Raw genomic sequence first — 22,867 nt, 5'->3', positions numbered from 1 at the left:
CCAGTGCGTCCCCGGCAGGACGGCGTCGGCAGCGGGGTTGTCCTGCAGCCGGGGGCCAGGCTGGGCTGGGAGATGGAGCAGGAGAGAGGGGGAAAGGGGCAGTGACTTCCTCCTCACCTGCCTGGGTGTCCTGGGACGTCTTCCTCTTCCTCACAGCCTCCTCCTCCATCCGGCCAAGGTTTGGGAATGGGAAATCCTGGTTTGGGGAAAAATACAATTCATGAGCACATTGGAATAGGGGGTTCCTCCTGCCCAAGGCCCTCTCTAGAAGTCACAGGGCACCTTGTGCCCATATAAACCTCCTAAACACCAAGATTCAGTCCTGAAAATGCCTCCCAGGAGTTCCCCATCTCTGGTCTCTCCCCTTTGCTGTTCATGGGTTCCCCCCTGTTCCAGCTGCTGGGGGTCACGCTTGTACTGTGGGTCCCCCATCTACTCGGTCCCTGCCCTCCCCTTGCTTCTGAGAGTGCCAGGAATCCAAAAAGTTCCTCTCATTTTTGTCTCAACATTTAGGGATGTTGGAGGTTTTTGGGGTCCCAGGGTCCCTTCTCCCCTTATTCTCTTCTTGGGGGTGCAGGTGGTCCATGGAGACCCCCCTGACCCCTCTCCAGGCTGTTGAGGGTCTTGTGAATTGCGGCGCTCCCCTTCTCTGGGGGTCCTGGGGGACACAGGGCTCTGCTCCTCCAGGCTGCCTCTGCCAGCAGCTGCCACCAGGACCCCCCAAGTGGCATTTTCTGCTCAGCTTTGGAGTTCTTCATTCGCTGAACATTCTCCCCAAAAACCCAACCCAGGGACCCCCCAGGATATCTGGGCCGAGCTCCCCCTCCCTGGTCATTGCTGGGATGGGGGGGTGATGATCCCATGGGTGGGGGACTGTGAATTTGGGGAATGCTGGACTGGGATATACTGGGTGTGACTGAGATAATACTGGGATAACAAGCACCTGACTGGGGTTACTGGGAGTGTCTGGGAATGGCTATGGACATGCTGAGAGCAACTGGGATATACTGGAAACACACTGGGAACAACGGGAACCATGCTGGGGACAACTGAAAGCAACTGGGCGTGACTGGGACCATGCTGGGAGGGGATGGGACTATACTTGGAGCTACTGGGTGCAACTGGGATCACACTGGGAGAAACAGGGAGCAACTGGAACCACGCTGAGGGCAACTGGGATCTAACTGGGATCACAGTGGAAGCAGCTGGGCCATGCTGGGCAAGACTGGGACCATACTGGCAGCAACTGGGACTGCACTCAGAGTGACTGGGAGTGGCTGGGAGCAACTGGGAACAGCTGGAACGACACTGGAGGCAACTGGGAGTGAGTGGGACCATGCTGAGATGGACTGGGACTATTCCAGGGACAACTGGGATCACACTGGTAGCAACTGGGAAGAATTGCAACTATTCTGGGATCACACTCAACTGGGATCATACTGGGATCACAGTGGGAGCAGCTGGGTCCCTGCTGGCTGAGACTGGGATCCCACTGAGGGTGACTGGAATCATACTGGGATTGACTGGGAGTGGCTGGGAACAACTGGGATCATGCTGAGAGCAACTGGGAAGAGCTGGGAATGACTGGGAGCGTGCTGGGGCTGACTGGGATATACTGGGAGAGACAGGGAGTCCCAGGGATCACACTGGAGGCTACTGGGGTCACACTGGCACTGCCAGGGAGCAACTGGGGGCCACTGGCCTCATACTGGGAGTGACTGAGATCAGACTGGGAGTGACTGGGATCAGACTGGGAGTTACTGGGATGATACTGAGAGTGTAAAGGAAACTGGAAAATTGGGGAAAAAATGGGAAAAAAAGCAGGATCAATAAAAGGAAAATAGAAGGGAAAAATCAGGGGAAAAAAATAGAAAAAACCAGGATGAAATAAAAAAAAAAAAAAGGGAAAATCAGGAAAAATTTGGGAAAAAAAGAGAAAAGTCAAGGAAGAAATGGGAAAAATTGGGGAAAAAATCAGGAAAAGAAAGTGGAAAAAATCTTGAAAAAAATCAGGAAAAATGGGGAAAAAAATCAGGACAAAATAGGAAAAGAAGGAAAAATCAGGAAGAATTGGAAAAAAACCTGAGAAAATCAGGAGAAAAACTGGGAAAGAACTTGGAAAAACCAGGAAAATAAAGAGGCATAAAATCTAAAAATAGTAGAAAAATAATGGGAAAAAAATTCGGAAAAAATCAGGGAAAACTCAGGGAAATTTGAGAAGAAATTGGGAAAAAGCTAGAAAAAAAATGGGAAAGGAAGATAGAAAAATCAGGAAAAAATAGGAAAGGCATGGAAAAAAAAAAGTGAAAAAATGGGAAAAATCAGGGAAATATCAGGAAAAGAAAGCCAAAAAGACCCTGGGAAAAATCAGGCGAAATCAAGAAAAAATTCGGAAAAAAAATTGAAAAATCAAGGAAAAAACAAAAATGTTTGAGAAAGCTTGCAAAAAAATCAGAAAAAAAAAAAGTGAAAAAAAAGAAAGATCAGGGGAATATCAGGGAAAAAAAAACAGGAAAAGGATTAAAAAAATCTGTAAAAAATCAGAAAAAAATAATGAAAAATTTCAGGAAGAAAATGGGGAAAGCCAGAAAAAATTGGGAAAGGAAAAAGGATAAATCGGGAAAAAAATTGGAAAAGAATTGGGAAAAAATGGGTAAAATCAAGAAAAGAGAGAAAAAAGAAACCTGGGAAAAAAACAGGAAAAATCAGTAAAAAAATTAGGAAATACAGGGAAAAATCAGGGAAAAATGGGGGGAAATCAGGAAAAGAAATGGTGGAAAAAATTGGGAAAAATCAGAGAAAAAAAAATCAAGGGAAAAATGAGGAAAAAAACCTGGGGGACAAAACCTGGGAAAATGTTAAAAAAATTGGGAAAAAGCCAGGAAATATTTAGGAAATGAACAAGCATAATTTAGGAAAAATTTGGAAAAAATGGGGAAATATTGGGACAGATCAGAGGGAAAAATCAGGAAAAAAAATGTGAAAAATGAGAGAAAAATCAGGAAAAGAAAAAGGGAATAAAACCTGAAAAAAATCAGAAAAAAATTGAAAAAATTGGGGGAAAATCAGGGAAAAAATTGGGAAAAATCAGTGAAAAAATGGGAAAAACCAGAAAAATCAGGGAAAAATTTGAGAAAAACTTGGGGAAAAGATAAAAAAATTTGGGAAAAGAAGAGAGAAATATCGGGGAAAATCAGGAAAATTTGATAAAAAACTGGAAAAAAATGGGAAAATTTGGGAGAAAAAGGAGGGAAAAAATCAGAAAAAAAGCAGGGGAAAATTAGGAAAAAACTAGTAAAAAACTGAAAAAAATGGGGGAAAAAAAGAATGAAAAAATTGGAAAAAATATTGGGAAAAAAACTGGAAAAATCTGGGACAAAATGAGGAAAAGAAAGAGGAAAATAATCTGGAAGAATCAGGATAAAATGGGGATAAAAAATGGGAAAAAAATAGGAAAAATCAGGAAAAAACCAGGATTAAATCCCCCTATCCCATTTTTCCATGGAATTTTAGGAATTGCCTACCTGGGAGATCGTAGAATAATTTCCAGACCTGAGAATCCAGGGACTGGGGAGAGGTGGAATTGCGGATGAGCTGCTCCAGGTTTTTTGGAAGACTGATGGCTTGGTCCTCTTCCAGCTTCCAGAACATTGGGATGAATCCCACACCTCCTTCTGGCTGGAAATCATGGAAAAATCATGGAAAAATCATGGGAAAGCTGTGATTTAAATTCATGGAATTTTGCCACCGAAGCACCTTTTTCCCACCAAAACTTCTATTTTTTTTACCCCAAATTTCAATTTTTGGGATAATTAAATGGGGAAGATAGGGGGAAATGGGGAAAAATAGGATAAAAATGGAGGAAGAATGGGGAAAAGTTAGGGAAAACTACAAAAATATAGGGGAAAAGTGAGAAAAATGTCAGTAAAAATGTAGGAAAATGGGGAGAAATTGAGCCAAAATGGGGGGAAAAAATGGGAAAAATGGGAGAAAGGAATGGAAGAAAATTGGGATAAAATTGTGGAAAAGTAAGATAAAACCAGGATAAAAATGGGAGAGGGGGGAAATGGGGAAAACTGGGACAAAAATAGGAAAAAAAAGGTAAAGATGAGGCAAAAGTGGGGGAAAATTGGAAGAAATCGGGGAAAATAGGAGTAAAAATGGGGAAAAAACTGGGAGAAAATGGAGCAAAAATAGCATAAAATGGGGAAATAATAGATTAAAAATGGAAAAAATGGGAAAAATAGGAAAACATGGGGGAAGATTTGAGTAAAAATGGAGGAAAAATAGGAAAAAAAAAATGGGAAAAAATGAGGACAAATGAGATAAAAAAGGGGAAAATTGAGAGGAAAAGAAAAAAAATGGGGAAAAAATTAGGGAAAAATAAGAAATAGGATTAAAATAGGGGAAAATTATATGAAAATGAGATAAAAATTAGAAAAAATAGAGCAAAAATGGGAAAGAAATAGGATAAAAATGGGGAAAAATTGGATAAAAATGTGGAAAAATGGGATAAAATGGAGACAAATTGTACTCTAATAAGGAATGACTGGGAGTGATTTGGATTATCGTGGGGCGCAGAGGAAACTGGAGCCACACGTGGGGAGCAACTGGGCAATGCTGGGAGCAGCCACTGCCGGCACCGGGAGCCCCGAACCCCTTTCCCGGCCATGCCGGACCCGCATCCCCCCGGCCCCTTTGCCGGGGCTCTGCCGCCACCGCCACCGGGACCCCCCAAAAACACCTCCCGGGGACCCCCGGGGTCCCCCCGAGGGGCATCTGCGGCTCGGCTCTGGAGCCCTGCCATCCCCAAACATCCCCCCCAAAAACCCCAAAGCCAGGGAGCCCCGGGGTATTTGGGGCGAGCTCCCCCTCCCCGGGCACCTGCGGGATGGGGGGCGATGGTCCCGAAGGAGCTGCAGATGCAGAGAGCGGGGAGCGCAGGTGGAGCCTCCTCTGCCTGCTCCAGCTCTTCCTCCTCCTGCTCCTCCTCTTCCTCCTCCTCTGTCCCTCCTCTTCCTCCTCCTCTGTCCCTCCTCTGTCCCTGTGCGTGGTTCGGAGCCCTCGGGTGAGCGGGGCCGGGCCGGGACACGATGGGAAAGGGCTGGGTCCCCCCCAAACCGAGCTGGGGGCAGCGGAGCTTTGGGGGAACAATGGGAACGGGGCGGGACAGGGGAACAGGGGGAGGTGGGAGCACTGAGGGTCCCCCAGTTCACCCCAGGAGCCCCAAGCCCCGTCCCAGCCCCCCCAGTTCCCCCCGCAGCCCCGGCTGAGGGGGCTCAGCCCAGGAGCCGCCGTCGTTCGGGGCTCCCCCGAGTGCAGGAACGGGAGAGTTCCCGGCTCGGGGAGGCCCCAGCACAGGAGGGGATCTTGTCCCTCTTCCAGGGCCTTCCAGGGTCTTCAGGCCCCTCTCAAGAGGAGTTTTTCTCCTTTTCAGGTTTTTTGGGGGGATCCCACCACTACAGGGGTGTTTTTTCCTCCCCATTTTATGGTGTTTGTGCGGCCGCAGCCCCACAAGCCCCTTTTGAGGGGGATCATGACGGCTTTAAGTGACATTTTTAGGGGTGCCCCCACCCCAATCCCCTGTAGGGGATGTTTTGTCCCCCAGGATGAATTTTGGGGGTTCTCTCTACCATGGCCGCTTTAAGGGCCCCCGGTGTTGTCGGGTCCCACTGTAACTCCTCTTAAAAGGGCAACACCGCTCCCGTTGGTTCCGGCAGTGGAGCCCGGGAGGGGTTGGGGGTCCCGGGAGGGGTTTGGGGGTACCTGGGTGATGCCGATGGTGTCCATGGGGATCCCGTGCTCGGTATAAACCTTCATGAGGGGTTCCTGGGGGTTTTCAGAAGTTCTGGGTGTTTTTGGGGCCATGGTGGTTTTTGGGGGGTTCTCAAGGGGGTTCACAGGGGTCCTGATGAGGGAATTTGGGCGATCCCGGGGGTGGAATTTGGGATCTCAAGGTTGTTTTGGGGAACCTGCTGGTGATGGACATGGGGACCCCATGACAGGTATGAACCTTCTCAATGTCTGTATGGGGTTTTGCGGTTTTAGGGAGTTTTTGGAGCATCCAGGGCTGTGTTTGCGATCAGGGGAGGTTGGGGTGTCCCGGGGTCTTTGGGGGTTCTCGGCAGGTTTGGGGGTACCTGGGCAATGTGGGTGGCAGTGCTGGGGACCCCGTGCCGGGTTTGAACCTTCTCACTGCGCACGTGCAGCGTCAGCGTGTTCAGGGAGATCCTGGGGGGCCCGGGGGTCACCCCAAATCCCAGGGACCCCAAATGCTGAGGGACCCCCCGAACTGCCCTCACCGCTGGATCTGCTGCAGGCAGGGGGGCACCAGCACTCGGCCCCCACCCTCCACCATCACAGGGGGGCTGTGGAAGAAATCTGGGGGTGCACGGACAGGTCGGGTGGGACCCCCAAAGTCCTGGGGGAGGGGACACGGGGGGACTTCCAGGAATTCCCGGTGTGGGGGGATGAGGCGGGACCCAGGAAGAGTTTGGGGGGGCTGGGTGGGTCATGGGGGAACGCCCAGGAGTCTTGTGGGTGGTGGGGAGGGCAAAGAACAGGGCGATCCCCAGGATGGGCTTCTGGGGGAACTGGATTGGAGCTCCCATGGCAGTGGGATGGGGAGATCTGCCCATGGAATTCCATGGGAATAGCATGGCAGTGAGATTCGTCTACATAATTCCCATGGGAATGGGACAGCAGTGGGATCCATCCATGGAGATCTCACGGGAATGGGATGTCTGAGATCCATCCATGGAATTTCCATGGGAATTCCCACGTTCCCAAAATTTGCCCTCCTAAATCCCACATTTCCATTCCCATATTCCCATGGGAATTCTGCCCTCCCCACCTTTACACTCCAGCGCCTCCCGCCCATATCTGACATATTTCCGGAGACATTCCCTGCAGCTGTGAGCCAGGGAATTTGTTAATCCCTCAGCCTGGATCTCAGGGATCCCCATGGCGGTGCCACAGTTGCCATCGCAGCCCCACAGATCCCCCAGCCCCGGCTCCCCCCGCTCAGCCCCGCTCTGGCTGTGCCGCTGCTGCAGCATCTGCAGCTCCCCGCTGGCCCCGTGCCGGTGCCGCTCCTTGTGCCGGCCCTGGCTATCCCAATATCCCGGCCCTGGCTATCCCAATATCCCAGCTCTGGCTATCCCAATATCCCGGCCCTGGCTATCCCAATATCCCAGCCCTGGCTATCCCAATATCCCAGCCCTGGCTATCCCAAGATCCCAGCCCTGGCTATCCCAATATCCCAGCTCTGGCTATCCCAAGATCCCAGCTCTGGCTATCCCAATATCCCAGCCCTGGCTATCCCAATATCCCAGCCCTGGCTATCCCAATATCCCGGCCCTGGCTATCCCAATATCCCAGCCCTGGCTATCCCAAGATCCCAGCCCTGGCTATCCCAGTATCCCAGCTCTGGCTATCCCAAGATCCCAGCTCTGGCTATCCCAATATCCCAACCCTGGCTATCCCAATATCCCAGCCCTGGCTATCCCAATATCCCAGCTCTGGCTATCCCAAGATCCCAGCCCTGGCTATCCCAATATCCCAGCTCTGGCTATTCCAATATCCCAGCCCTGGCTATCCCAATATCCCGGCCCTGGCTATCCCAATATCCCGGCCCTGGCTATCCCAATATCCAGCCCTGGCTATCCCAATATCCCAGCTCTGGCTATCCCAATATCCCAGCCCTGGCTATCCCAAGATCCCAGCCCTGGCTATCCCAATATCCCAGCTCTGGCTATCCCAATATCCCAGCCCTGGCTATCCCAATATCCCAGCCCTGGCTATCCCAATATCCCAGCTCTGGCTATCCCAATATCCCAGCTCTGGCTATCCCAATATCCCAGCCCTGGCTATCCCAATATCCCAGCCCTGGCTATCCCAATATCCCAGCCCTGGCTATCCCAAGATCCTGGCTCGGCTCCGCCCGGCCCCGCTCGCTGCGGCGGCGCTGGAAGGGGATCCCAGCCAGGGACCCCATGGACATGGACTGCGGGAAGCCCGGGCCGGGCTCCGACAGCGCCGCGTGCAGGGAACGCAGGGAGAGGAGAACTGGGGGGACATTTGGAGATTCGGGATCGGGGGGGTCACGGCTGAAGGAAAGGGGGAACGGGGAGAGCTGGGAAGGGCATTTGGGGATGCCAGGAGTGACAAGAGGGGAGGCTAGGGCTGGCTAGATGTGGCATGGCTGGAGTTCAGGGCGTTCCTGTACCCAGGAAAGGGAGCTCCAAGGGTCCCCGCTGTCCCCATTGCCAGGACAGGGCAGGGAAAGCCGGGATGGCTGGGAATAGGGGTCCCGGGTGTCCTGAGCGCTGAGGAAAGGAGGGGCTCGGTGCTGGGAGAGGCAGGAATAGGGGTCCGGGGGTTAAATGGGTGAAGGAGAAGGGGGCTCTGGGGGCTGCGAGAGGCGGGATGGCCGGGAAAGGGGTGCAGGCGTTCCTGGTGCCGGATAAGGGGGTGCAGGGTGGGACCCACGGCCGGGAATGGGGGTTCGGTGGAATGGCGGCGGCCAGGAATGGGGGTTTGGGGGCCCCTCAGCGCTCCGGAATGGTCGATCAAAGAGTCCCGGTGCCGGGGGTCCCCCTCACCTCTCGCCGCCCCCCGGGAGCGCCCCCGGCCCCAGCGCTGGAGCCATCGCGCTGCTCCGCTGCGGCCCCGCCCACAGCCCCAGCCCCGCCCCCAGAGCCGCCTCCGGCCCCGCCATTGGCGCCGCTCTTTGCTGCCTGCCAATGTCACACATGGCACTATGATGTCATACAGCCATGCCATGATGTCACAGCCATCTATGTGATGTCACACAGTCCCCTCTATGATGCCGTAGCTGCTCAGTGACCTCACACAACAAACTCTGGGATGTCACAGCCCCATCTGTGACCTCACACAACCCACTCGGAGCTGTCACACAGCCCCTTTCTGACATCACAGCTGCTCTGGGGCTCCAGGACACAGCCACAGAGGTGCTGCTGGGACACAGCCCCCTCTGGCACATCCCACAGCCCCTGCCAGTGCTGAGCCCCTGGCAGCTCTGTCTGGGCCTGCTCTCTGTGTCCCTGAGCTGCCCAGGCAGGGCCCCAGCCCTGCTGGGCTGTGCTCAGGAGCTGCTCCTGACCAGAGCTGTCTCCCTGCTGTGGTCTGTTCCCATGGCAACATCTGCCCCATTATTATGGTCTGTTTTCATAGCAACCATAACCAGCCCCCTGTTGCTATGCTGCTTCCATGACAACCATCACAGCCCCTGTTGCTATGGTCAGTCCCTTGGCAGCTCCATGGAGACCCCATGCCAGGGGTGGTTGCCATGGACACCAGCTCAGGCCTGGAGCCAGAGACCGTTGCCATGGCAACCATTTGCAGTCCCATCCCCAGGCTCATGGGATCCCAGAGCCACAGAATTGGCTGAGTTGGGAGGGAGCCATGGGGATCCTCCAGTCCAACTGCTGGCCCTGCACAGGACACCCCAACAATGCCAGCCTGGGCCTGGCAGCGCTGGCCAAACGCTGCTGGAGCTCAGCCAGCCCTGGAGCTGGGAGCCTTCCCTGGGGAGCCTGTTCAGTGCCCCAGCAGCCTCGCGGGAAAAACCTTTTCCTCACATCCAGCCTAAACCTGCCCGCCTCAGCTCCAGCCGCTCCCTCCACTCCTGGCCCTGGGCACCAGAGGGAAGAGGTTCCCACAGCCCCCAACCAGGGACCCGCTCCCAAGGCTGCTGCCATGGCAACCAGGCCTGGCACCAGCTGGGATGCTCGGTTTCCATGGGCTGGGCTTCAGGAATGGCATTCCCCAATTTCCTGCTCCTGCTGAAACCACGCTGCCGCTCGCTTCCCTCCCACCTCCCATGGAAAGCACAAAAGGCAAAGATCCCAGGGTGGGATAAGAACAATTTATTCAGAACAGCAATGAGATAAGGCAAAAACAGGAACAGAAACAATTTTGGTAACAGAAAGGATAAGACAAACCATTCACAGGGAAAACTAAACCACCACCGACTGTTTCTTCCTGGACATGCATTTCCTCCTGCCAGGAAAGGACACCCTTCTACTCTGGTGAGAGAGAGGGAGTCTTTTTCCTGCCCCTGGCAATGACCTGAGATGGGATGGAATATAATGACAGGGACATGGTCAGACTCTCATGTTCTTCAATCCCACATCATGTCATTGCCATGGGCAGGAAAAGGTACAGGTGTCTTCCCAGCATGGATCACAGGGAACATGGATCACCACGTCTCTTCCCAATGTCAGTCTTCCAATGCGGGATGAAGCTGGAGCAGCGCACGAAGCTCTTCCTGCATTTGGACCACTCGCAGGGCTTCCCTTACTGGTGCTTCTGTTGGTGTCTGGTCAACTGAGAGCTCTGGGTGAAGCTCTTCCCACACTGTGCACACTTGTAGGGCCTCTCCCCAGTGTGGATGCGCCGGTGCCTGATGAGGTGGGAGTTTTGCTTGAAGCCCTCCCTGCAGTCAGGGCAGCGGAAGGGCCTCTCATCCGTGTGAATCCGCTGGTGCAGGAGGAGATTGGAGCTGCTGTGAAACCTCTTCCCACACTCAGGACACTCATAGGGCCTCTCCCCAGTGTGGATGCGCTGGTGACGGACGAGTTGGGAGCTGCAGCTGAAGCCCTTCCCACATTCCCCACACTCGTAGGCCCATTCCCCAGTGTGGATCATCTGGTGGCGGATCAGGCTGTTGCTCTGTCTGAAGCTCTTCCCACACTCCAAGCACTTGTAGCGCTTCTCCCCATCCTGAAGCTGCTCATGGACCACCAGCTCAGAGCCCCGGCTGGATCTCCGGCCGCCTTCCCGGCACAGGGTGGGTCTTTCCTCCTCAGAGCACCCTGGGCTGGCTTTGGAGCCCCTCCTCCTGCGGGATCTCTGGAGCTTTTCCTCCCCGTTGGATTCCTGAGCCATGGAGCTGCTCAAATCAGCCTCTTCCACCAGGTTCTGCTGTGGGGATTTGTCCTCCCTGGTCTCCATCCTCAGCTCCTGGTCTGGGGGAGGAAGGACAAGGAGAGGATGGGATTTGCCTCCGTGCCAGAGGGAAGGGGAAGGAGATCCCCCCAGTGCATCCCCGGCAGGACGGCGTCGGCAGCGGGGTTGTCCTGCAGCCGGGGGCCAGGCTGGGCTGGGAGATGGAGCAGGAGAGAGGGGGAAAGGGGCACTGACTTCCTCCTCACCTGCTTGGGTGTCCGGGGGCATCTTCCTCTTCCTCACAGCCTCCTTCTCCATCTGGCCAAAGTTTGGGATTGGAAAATCCTGGTTTAGGAGAAAACAAGGAATGAGCACATGGACTCTGATGGTACTTCTTACCAAGTCCATATTTAGAAGTCATTGGGGCATCTGCGGTGCCTTGGTTTGAAAGGAAAGGTGTTTGCTAAGGAAAGCAGAAACCTCCATTTAAATTGATAAAAATGTAAACATCCCATCCCCTCCGAATTATTATAATCTTGAAATCAAAGTGCTCTCAGGTAATGATCTGGGAATAGGAACAATATTTTTTTGTCTAAAGAAAGGAAAATGAAAATTCAGCAGTACAAAAAAAACCCAACAACAAATAGACAACCCACCAACAGAGTCAGAATACAACCTTACACCCCGTTGGTCAGGGTGTTGGTAGCAGTCTGATTAAATGGTGGCTGCAGTCCTCCTGGAGTGACTGATGTGGTTCTCTTGAAGCAATGATCCTGTAGAATATTGTAGCTTACCTCTGAAGTTCCGGTGCTGTAGATGGGTCTGGTCTCTCCTCTGGGAATCCAGTGGAGAAAGACTGCCTGTGGTGTTCTGATTATAAGATTATATCCATGCAGGAATGCTTGGCTCCTCCCCCTGGCTGGAGCATCTCACAATGGGATGATGTCATTTTATCTGTCCTGCAGTGAGACTCAATGGCCCATTAACAGAAGATATCCCCCTGGAGGAAGGATGGGTGGTGGAAGAGATAAAGAACACTGCCCCACCTGGTTTTAACTGCTGGCCCATTAACAGAAGATATCCCCCAGTTATGAGGGATGGGTCATGGAGAAGATAATGAAAATTGCTCTACCAGGTTTTAACAAATGGTGATAGAATACATACTTTTGGTTACATCTTGCATTGCAACCCAGGACATGGAGTCCATATGAACCCCCCAAACCCCAAGATTCAGCCCTGAAAATGCCTTCCAGGAGTTCCTCATCTCTGGTCTCACTCCTTTGGTGTTTAGGGGTTCCTCCCTGTCCCAGCTGCCGGGGGTCATACTTGTACTTTGGGTCCCCTGTCTGCTCGGTCCTTGAGCTCTTCAGGCTGCTGGGAGTGCCAGGAATCAAAAAAGTTCCCCCTGTTTCCATCTCCCCACTTAGGGATGCTGGGACCCCCCAGTATCCCTCCAAGGGGCATTTTCCACTCATCTTTGGGGTTCTTCATTCTCCAAACATCCCCCCCCAAAAAGCACAACCCAAGAAGGACCCCCCTAGGATATCTGGGCCAAGTTCCCCCTCCCCGGTCACTTGTGGGATGGGGGGTGATGATCCCATAGGTGGGGGGGGGCTGTGAATTCAGGGAGTGCTTGACCTCGTGCTTCCTTCTCCTTTCCCTGATCCTCCTTTGTCCTTCCTTCAGGCTGAAGAAGCTGCTCAAGGTGTCAGAAGCAAAACTCCAAGTCCCTTGGAGCTTCAATCAGCCCCACTGAGGGCAGGGACTGCCAAAGGCTCACCAGGGACTGGTGAGAGCAGATCCTGGAGGCCAGGATTGCCGGGAGCCAAAGGCTCTGAGCAGGGAACTGCAATGCTGAGCCAGCCCTGGCTGGGTTGGAGGAAGCAGAAAGGCCAAGCCCTGAGCCCAGGCCTGGCCCAGCAGGGCCTGTCCCTCACGGGTGGCTCGGGGCTCTCTGTGGGGCAGTGGGATGTGAGGGGCAGGAAGGACAAATGCCATAAACCTGTGTGACACTCAGATCCTTATGGAACCAAGGGGCCAGTGTGACACCATGGGAAGTTGTGGAACCAAGGGGATCGTTGTGACACTCTTGGGCCCATGGAACCAAGGGACCAGTGGGACACTGTGGGTCCTTATGGAAACAAGAGGCCACTGTGAGCCTGCAGGGCTGTAACACCCCAGAACACTTCAGTGCTGGTGGTAACCAAAGGTTCCTGTGATTGAAGATGGTGCACAGGAGAAACACCAACTAGATCTTCTCAACATGGACAGATGCAAAGAATATTCTTGGTAGGACGGGACCCACAAGGACCATCAAGTCCAGCTCTTAAGATAATGGCCCCACAAGGATTGAACCCACAACCTCGGTGATGCTGGCACCATGCTCTGACCAACTGAGCTAAGAGGTCAAAATGACACAAAATTCTACTGGCAAAATATAGACGATCAAGGAACTTTGGCAAAGGGTTTAATACAACATCCAACTGAACATAAAACTCTTACCAAAGCATTAACATTGCAACGTTAGCTCATTTAACCTAAAAAGTGTTAACACTTAAGATTTTGGGTAACATTAAGATATCCAAAAATATTCCAGGTACGTAGGATAAGAAGGAGAATAAAAAGAGACCAGAAAGACAGAAGATCTACAGAAAGACACTTCCAGAATGATCCCAGTCACTCCCACTACAATCTCAGTCAATCCCAGTATGAGCTGTTGTACCAGCCACCCCCAGTATGGTTCCAGTCACTCCCAGATACTCCAAGTATGATTCCAGTCATGGCCAGAGTGACTCCCTGGCACTTCCAGGATGGGCCCAATTGCTCCCAGTCACCTCCAGCATGAGGTGGCACCTTTCCTATCACTCCCATTATGATCCCAGCTAGTTCCAGTAGGATCCCAGTATGACCCAGCATGGGCACAGCTGCTTCCAGGATTATCCAGCATGGTTCCAGTTGTACCCATTTACCTGCACTGTGGCTTCAGTCTCTCCCAGTCTATCCCAGTTCCTCCTAGTCACTCCTCAGGTGCTTCCAGCCTGATCCCAGTTGCTCCCAGCCACTCTCAGTCACCCTGAGTGCAGTCCCAGTTGCTGCCAGTATGGTCCCAGTCTTGCCCAGCATGGCCCAGCTGCTCCCACTGTGATCCCAGTAGGATGCCAGTTACCCTCAGGATGGTTCCAGTTGCTCCCTGTTCCTCCCAGTGTGATTCCAGTTGCACCCAGTTGCCCCTAGTACAGTCCCAGTTGCTCCCCAGATGATCCCAGCTACTCCCAGCAAGGTTGCAGTCATTCCCAGCTGCCCCCAGTGCAGACCCTGTCACTCCCAGTTGCTCCCAGTTGTCCCCAGTATGGTCACAGACACGCCCAGTATATCCCAGCTGCCCTCAGCATGTCCATAGCCATTCCCAGACACTCCTAGTAATCCCAGTTAGGTGCTTGTTATCCCAGTATGATCTCAGGTCCAGCATATCCCAGTCAAGCTGGGATTCACTTCCTGAATTCACAGCCCCCCCATCCATGGGATCAACACCCCCCTATCCCACAGGTTACCAGGGAGGGGGAGCTCGGCCCAGATATCCTGGGGGCTTCCTGGGTTGGGTTTTTGGGGGTGATGATTGGAGAATGAAGAAAACCAAAGCTGAAAAGAAAATGCCCTTTGGGGGGACATTTGGGGTTCCCAGTGGCAGCTGCTGGCAGAGGCAGCCTGGAGGAGCAGAGCCCTGTGTCCCCCAGGACCCCAAAGTGGGGAGCCCAGAGAGGGGGAGTGCCATGATTCGAGGAACCCTCAATTGCATAGAGAGGGGCAGGGGGGACTCCTTGGTCCCCCTGCATGCCCAAGAAGGGAATAAGGGGAGCAGGGACCCTGGGACCCCAAAACCTTCCTGCATCCCTAAGTGGGGAGATTGAAATGGGAAGAACTTTTCAAATTCCTGGCACTCCCAGCAGCCAGAAGAGGTCAGGGACCGAGTAGAAGTGTGACCCCCAGTACAAGCGTGACCCCCAGCAGCTGGGACAGGGGTGAAAGCCTGAACACCAAAAGGGAGAGAACAGAAATGGAAAACTTCTGGAAAGCATTTTCAGGGCCAATTTTTGGTGGTGTACAATTTTTATGGACCCCATGTCCTGGGTTGCAATGCAAGATGTAACCAAAAGTATGTATTCTATCACCATCTGTTAAAAACTAGTGGAGCAGTTTTCATTATCTCCTCCATGACCCATCCCTCATAACTGGGGGATATCTTCTGTTAATGGGCCAGCTGTTAAAACCAGGTGGGGCAGTGTTCTTTATCTCTTCCACCACCCATCCTTCCTCCAAGGGGATATCTTCTGTTAATGGGCCATTGAGTCTCACTGCAGGACTGATAAAATGACACCATCCCATTGTGAGATGCTCCAGCCAGGGGGAGGAACCAAGCATCCCAGTGACTCCCAGTCACTCCCACTACAATCTCAGTCACTTCCAGTATTTGCTGTTACACCCAGTCACGCCTAGTATGGTTCCAATCACACCCAGATCCTCCCAGCATGATTCCAGTCATGGCCAGAGTGACTCCCTGTCATTCCCAGGATGGGCCCAGTTGTTCCCAGTCACCTCCAGCATGGTTCCAGTCCCAGCCAGCACCTTTGCAGTCACCCCCAGTATGATCCCAGCTAGTTCCAGTAGGATCCCAGTATGACCCCAGCATGGGCACAGCTGCTCCCAGGATTATCCAGTGTGGTTCCAGTTGCTCCCATTTACCTGCACTGTGGCTTCAGTCTCTCCCAGTCTATCCCAGTTGCTCCTAGTCACTCCTCAGGTGCTTCCAGCCTGATCCCAGTTGCTCCCAGCCACTCTCAGTCACCCTGAGTGCAGTTCCAGTTGCTGCCAGTATGGTCCCAGTCTTGCCCAGCATGGCCCAGCTGCTCCCACTGTGATCCCAGTAGGATGCCAGTTACCCTCAGGATGGTTCCAGTTGCTCCCTGTTCCTCCCAGCGTGATTCCAGTTGCACCCAGTTGCCCCTAGTATAGTCTCAGTCGCTTCCCAGATGATCCCAGCTGCTCCCAGCAAGGTTGCAGTCATTCCCAGCTGCCGCCAGTACAGACCCTGTCACTCCCAGTTGCTCCCAGTTGTCCCCAGCATGGTTCCCATTGTTCCCAGTGTGTTCCCAGTCGTCCCCAGTATGGTCACAGACACTCCCAGTATATGCCAGCTGCCCTCAGCATGTCCATAGCCATTCCCAGACACTCCTAGTAATCCCAGTTAGGTGCTTGTTATCCCAGTATGACCTCAGGTCCAGCATATCCCAGTCAAGCTGGGATTCACTTCCTGAATTCACAGCCCCCCCATCCGTGGGATAAACACCCCCCTATCCCACAGGTTACCAGGGAGGGGGAGCTCGGCCCAGATATCCTGGGGGGGTCCCTGGGTTGGGTTTTTGGGGGCGATGATTGGAGAATGAAGAACACCAAAGCTGAAAAGAAAATGCCCTTTGGGGGGACATTTGGGGTTCCCAGTGGCAGCTGCTGGCAGAGGCAGCCTGGAGGAGCAGAGCCCTGTGTCCCCCAGGACCCCAAAGTGGGGAGCCCAGAGAGGAGGAGCGCCATGATTCATGGGACCCTCAATTGCATAGAGAGGGGCAGGGGGGTCTCCTTGGACCCCCTGCACCCCCAAGAAGGGAATAAGGGGAGCAGGGACCCTGGGACCCCAAAAACTTCCAGCATCCCTAAGTGGGGAGATGGAAATGGGAGGAAGTTTTCAAATTCCTGGCACTCCCAGCAGCCAGAAGAGGTCAAGGACCGAGTGGACAGGGGACCCACAGTACTAGTGTGACCCCCAGCAGCTGGGACAGGGGTGAAAGCCTGAACACCAAAAGGGAGAGACCAGAGATGGAACTAGAACTCCTGGGAGGCATTTTCAGGGCCACATTTTGGTGGTGTAAAATTTTTATGTACCCCATGTCTTGGGTTGCAATGCAAGATTCAACCAAAAGCATGTATTCTGTCAACATCTGTTAAAAACTAGAGGAGCAGTTTTCTTTATCTCTTTCATCAGCCATCCCTCATACTGGGGGATGTCTTCTGTTAATGGGCCAGCTGTTAAAACCAGGTGGGGCAATGTTCTTTATCTCTTCCACCACCCATCCTTCCTCCAGGGAGATATCTTCTGTTAATGGGCCATTGAGTCTCACTGCAGGACTGATAAAATGACATCATCCCATTGTGAGATGCTCCAGCCAGGGGGAGGAGCCAAGCATTCCTGACTGGATATAATCAGAGCATCAAAGCACCACAGGCAGTCTTTCTCCACTGGATTCCCAGAGGAGAGACCAGACCCATCTACAGCACCGGAACTTCAGAGGTAAGCTACAATCTTCTATGGGATCACTGCCTCAACAGAACCACATCCGTCACTCCAGGAGGACTGCAGCCACCATTTAATTGGACTGTTACCAGCACCCTGACCAACAGGGTATCAGGTTGTATTCTGACTCTCTCAGAGTGCTGGTTTTTTTGTGGTTTTTTTCTATTGTACTGCTGCATTTTCATTTTAATTTCTTTAGTAAAGAACTGTTATTCCTATATTTTTATCTGGGATCACTTTGAAATCAAGATCATAATAATTTGGAAGGGGCTGTTGCTTACATTTTTATCAATTTCAATGGAGGCTTCTCCTTTCCTTAGTAAAACACCTTTCCTTTTAAATCAAGACACCCCAGATTCCCGGTGACTTCTGGAGAGGGACTTGGACAGAGGGACTTTCAAACTCAACGTGCTCATTCTTTGTTTTCTCCTAAAACAGGATTTCCTAATCCCAGACCTTGGCTGGATGGAGAAGGTGGCTGCAAGGAAGAGGAAGATGCCCCAGGACACCCAGGCAGGTGAGGAGGAAGTCAGTGCCCGTTTCCCCCTCTCTCCTGCTCCATCTCCCAGCCCAGCCTGGCCCCCGGCTGCAGGACAACCCCGCTGCCGACGCCGTCCTGCCGGGGACGCACTGAGGGGATCTCCTTCCCCTTCCCTCTGGCACGGAGGCAAATCCCATCCTCTCCTTGTCCTTCCTCCCCCAGACCAGGAGCTGAGGATGGAGACCAGGGAGGACAAATCCCCACGGCAGAACCTCGAGGAAGAGGCTGTTTTGAGCAGCTCCACAGCACAGGAATCCAACAGGGAGGAAAATCCCCAGAGATCCCACAGGAGGAGAGGCTCCAAACCCATCCCAGGGTGCTCTGAAGAGGAAAGACCCACCCTGTGCCGGGAAGGCGGCCGGAGATCCAGCCAGGGCTCTGAGCTGGTGGTCCATGAGCAGCTTCAGGATGGGGAGAAGCGCTACAAGTGCTTGGAGTGTGGGAAGAGCTTCAGACAGAGCAACAGCCTGATCCAGCATCAGATGATCCACACTGGGGAATGGGCCTACGAGTATGGGGAATGTGGGAAGGGCTTCAGCTTCAGCTCCCACCTCATCATCCACCAACGCATCCACACAGGGGAGAGGCCCTACGAGTGTCCCGAGTGTGGGAAGAGGTTTCAGACCAGCTCCCATCTCCTCCTGCACCAGCGGATTCACACGGATGAGAGGCCCTTCCGCTGCCCTGTCTGTGGGGAGGGCTTCAAGCACAACTCCAACCTCATCACCCACCAGCGCATCCACACTGGGGAGAGGCCCTATGAGTGTGAGGAATGTGGGAAGGGCTTCAGCCGGAGGTCCCAGCTGACCATCCACCAGAAGATCCACACTGGGGAGAGGCCCTACGAGTGTCCCCAGTGTGGGAAGAGCTTTACCCAGAGCTCTCACTTGACCCAGCACCAACAGAGGCACCGGTAAGGGAAGCCCTGTGAGTGCCCCAAGTGCAGGAAGAGCTTTGTGCACTGCCCCAGCTCCATCCCCATCAGAGGACCCACGTTGGGCAGAGCTCTGATGACCCACGTTCCCAGTGATCTGTGTTGGCAACACACTGGGCTGGTGGTCATTTTGATTTGGTTCTATCTTTTGATTCATCTTCATCTCTTTAAAACAGACAAAATTGGAATAAATGTCTACAAATTCATCAAAGGCATCTAAAACCTCACATTTACTGGTGCTTCAAGGGAATCTGGGAGATACTTGGGAATATTCAGGGGTTGTGGGGTTATTTGGTGGAGTTGTCTCCATTTCTTGGCACTCAAGGAGACGAGAGGGTTCGATCTGTCACCTCAAAACCGCTCAGTCCCACTGAAATCTACTCAATCCCACCCAAAATGACTGGATTCCACAGCCCCTCAGGGTGTGTTGCCTTAAATTTTAGCTTTCATATCTTTCATGTTCTGCACTGCCTAGGTTTGTAGTTTTGAACTTCACATTAGGTGTCACTGAGCTCTCTTCACAGAGTAGGTAGTGTAGGTTTTCCAAGCAAGGCAAACACCCCAATTCAGGAGCCAGCACCGTGGCCTCCCCCCATGGCCACCCGGCCAATCTACCCACAAGACATCAATGTGATGGATGGCAAAGCAATGGCGTTTATTGCAGGAGAATTTGACCTTTTATAACCTAGGGTCATTGTGTTACTCCCATCTGCTTACGTTACACTTGAGTGCTATTTGCTAATTACAGAAGGTTTTACTATCCTAACAGAGAGGGGTTTTTGCTAACTTTCCGTTACATCCCGAAATCTTCAGATCGCCAGGCCTTAAACTACAACAGGTAGACAAAACAATTCCTTTTCTAGCTTGATACCAAGGACAGTCGTTACAAGTTCCAAGCCCAAAAGCATAAACAAGGGTGGACTGAAGAGAGAAAACAGGAAGGATGGGACTTCATCATCTGAAGCTGTAACTGGACAATGAACCCAAATATGCAGATGGACCTAAACTTCTAAAAATGTGAGACCTTGTGGATCAGTTGTTCATTTTTGTGACCATTTTTGGTCCATCCTGGGTGTAGCCCTGGCTACAAGTACATACAGGTTATGGTACTGCCCAAGGTGTATCCTTTAAGGTCTTTTAATAAACTTCATTCTTAACTCTGTCCAGCCTCTGTTCTAGGCCAGCCTTCTGAAGGCATCAGGTGGAATGGGGTTGGAAGGGGATTGGGTGAAGTGGGATGCAGATCAGGAGGGGTGAGATGGGCATTGGGTGGGGCAGGATGGGTGGGATGGAGTTTGGGAGGTGTGAAATGTGGGAAATTGGGCTTGGGAAGGGGGTCTTGATGTCCAGCAGGGATGGGATGGGTTGAGGTTGGGATTGGGGAGGTGGGGTGGGGTCTGGAATGAGACAGCCAAAGTTTGGGGATGATGAATGGAGGGGAAACCCGTTAGTGAGTTTTGGATATTTGGATATTTCCAATGAGATTTTAAGGTATCTCACATTTCTAAGGAGGTTTTGGGGCACTCCCCAGCTCTTGGGGTGTTCCTGAGAGCAGCTCCATGGAGCCCCATTGCCAGGGCTGGTTGCCATGGGCTCAAGCTCAGAGCTGTAGCCAGAGTGCGTTGCCTCAGCGCTGGAGAGCAGAGAAATGATGAATGGCCCCAGACATCTCCAGGGTGTGTTTGGGGGCAGAGCAAGTTCTGCCTGTGTGGGGCGGTCACTGCCCCAGCCCAGCCACTGCAGCCTCTGCTCCAGCCCCAAAGTGGCTGCCAAGCCCCTGGCACCCCAAAAACCCCAGCTGGGAGAGGGAGCAGAGCAGGTGAGGTTGTGACACGGGTGTGACACTGACATGTGCCACGGCCCTGGAGCTCACAGCAGCTGAGATGGCGCTGGATCCAAGGCTGACTGTGGATCTCTGTCCCTCTCTCGCTTCTCCTGACTTCAGTTTTCAAAATCTGGATAGCTTGAAGTTGGATGGGTTGGGCGAGTTGGCTCAGTCTGTGCTTAGTAAAGTGATTTCCTCTAATTGCATGCAGCTTTATGATTTCCCGAGTACCTCACTCTCTAAAGTTTGCAGCTGAAAGTTTGTTCCCATCCTCCTGAGAAGTTTGTTGTTTTCTCCCATGCACTGCCCGAGGGGATGGAGGTACCTCAGGTCCCTTTCCAGCAGGGCCCGAGCGAGCTTGGGGCACAGCACAGGAACTGCAATGCTGAGCCAGGCCTGGCTGGGTTGGAGGAAGCAGAAAGGCCAAGCCCTGAGCCCAGGCCTGGCCCAGCAGGGCCTGTCCCTCACGGGTGGCTCGGGGCTCTTTGTGGGGCAGTGGGATGTGAGGGGCAGCAAGGACAAATGCCATAAACCTGCGAGCCCTGCCAGCCTCCTCAGGGAGGGCCAAGGGAGGAGCAAAGACCTTCCTGGGGCTGTGCCCTGGGCCAGGAGGGATTGTGCCAGTGGAGCTGACCCTAAATTTCTTCTCCCAGGCAGCTTTAGGACATGGAACATGAAGAAGCCAGAGCCAACTCTCAGCTTTCCACAGTCCTCCAGTAGAATCCTGTGTGGGGAGCAGCCTGGGAGCAGGGTTTGAGTGTCAGGAAAGGGGAATCCAGAGCCCTTTTCTCTCCCATGGCCTGAGGATCTGCATTTTCAATGGCTCTGCAGCTGCCAAAGGGGCCTTTTTCACCCAGCTGAGAACAGTTCTGCTGATAGCCTGTCCTAAACCCGTTTTTCCTGCAAATGTGCCTATGAAGCCTCGTTTTTTACAGCCCCAGGTCTTGTGTGCATGAAGGTGTCTCAACTGAAGGGTGGAAAGGATCTGCTGGGAGGAGTCCCCTTTATCTTGTTTCTTTGGTGGTTTTAATTTTATTTTTTTTTTAATTGAATCCTGCTGTCAGCTGTGTGCAGAGCTCTGTAACTGTGTGTGACACTTGTCTGTGGCACTGTGGGGGTGGCCAAGGGCACCTTCCCCGAGCTGTGTGCAGAGGAATCCACAGCAGCCCAGGCCGGGGGTGCTCAGTGGCCGCTCAGTTCCGCTGACTGGACGCGGCTCTGGCCGCTTCCCTTGGAGCGTCTCCAGGGAGGGAACGCTGGGGCTGCTGGCCCGGCTGTGCTGGCACTGCCAGGGGAACGCTGGGGCTGCTGGCCCGGCTGTGCTGGCACTGCCAGGGGAACGCTGGGGCTGCTGGCCCGGCTGTGCTGTCACTGCCAGGGGAACGCTGGGGCTGCTGGCCCGGCTGTGCTGTCACTGCCAGGGGAACGCTGGGGCTGCTGGCCCGGCTGTGCTGGCACTGCCAGGGGAACGCTGGGGCTGCTGGCCCGGCTGTGCTGTCACTGCCAGGGGAACGCTGGGGCTGCTGGCCCGGCTGTGCTGGCACTGCCAGGGGAACTCTGGGGCTGCTGGCCCGGCTGTGCTGTCACTGCCAGGGGAACGCTGGGGCTGCCCCGCTCCTGCCCCACCCCATCAGCTCTGCCAGCGCCTCCAGGGGACACAAAGGCTGAGCCAAAGGGTGAGAGTTGCACAAGGGGCTGAGCTGGCATCTGGGACCCATTGGGATCATGGAGTGCAGCCCCCGGCCCTGCACAGACACCCCAACAATCGCAGCCTGTGCATCCCTGGCAGCGCTGGCCAAAGGCTCCTGGAGCTGCGGCAGCCTCGGGGCCGTGCCCATTCCCTGGGGAGCCTGGGCACTGCCCCAGCCCCCTGGGGGGGAAGAAGCTTTTGCTCATCTCCAGCCCAGCCCTGCCCTGGCCCAGCTCCAGCCGTTCCCTCGGCTCCTGTCCCTGCTCACCTGGGCAGAGATCAGAGCTTGCCCACAGAAGCTGTGGCTGCCCCTGGATCCCTGGAAGTGTCCGAGGCCAGGTTGGATGGGGCTTGGAGCAGCCTGGGATAGTGGAAGGTGTCCCTGCCATGGCAGGGGGTGGAATGAGATGAACTTTAAGGTCTCTTCCAAGCCAAGGCATTCTGTGATTCTGTGATTTTGGGGGAGATGCTGAAGCTCTGGCTCAGCTTTATCTCAGCAAATGTCTGGAGCCAGCAGCAGCCATGGGTGGGATCATCTCCTCCTCCCTCTCGCTGTGGCTGTAACTCACCCAAGGGAAGTGTCATAAATGAAATTGAAATTTGGACAACTAAAGCTATTGTGG

At 53.4% G+C, this 22,867-nt stretch overlaps 1 protein-coding gene across 1 annotated transcript in view; it reads right to left on the bottom strand.

The window, feature by feature from the left end:
* Positions 1-22,867, bottom strand: part of LOC147645325 (uncharacterized) — a 141,538-nt gene that overhangs the window by 1,954 nt on the left and 116,717 nt on the right. The window contains exons 3-5 of the mRNA XM_086874836.1: positions 4,885-6,304; positions 3,525-3,678; positions 118-196 (exon numbers count right to left, since the gene is read on the bottom strand). Of these exons, the coding sequence (XP_086730962.1) occupies positions 118-169 (52 nt within the window). The 5' untranslated portion in view covers positions 170-196; positions 3,525-3,678; positions 4,885-6,304. The remainder of the gene's footprint in view (positions 1-117; positions 197-3,524; positions 3,679-4,884; positions 6,305-22,867) is intronic.

This window comes from Cyanistes caeruleus, unplaced genomic scaffold (genome assembly GCF_971803275.1).
Source record: "Cyanistes caeruleus unplaced genomic scaffold, bCyaCae1.hap1.1 HAP1_SUPER_30, whole genome shotgun sequence".
In the NCBI taxonomy this organism is placed as follows: Eukaryota; Metazoa; Chordata; class Aves; order Passeriformes; family Paridae; genus Cyanistes; species Cyanistes caeruleus.
This window is presented reverse-complemented; position numbering and strand designations above follow the sequence as displayed.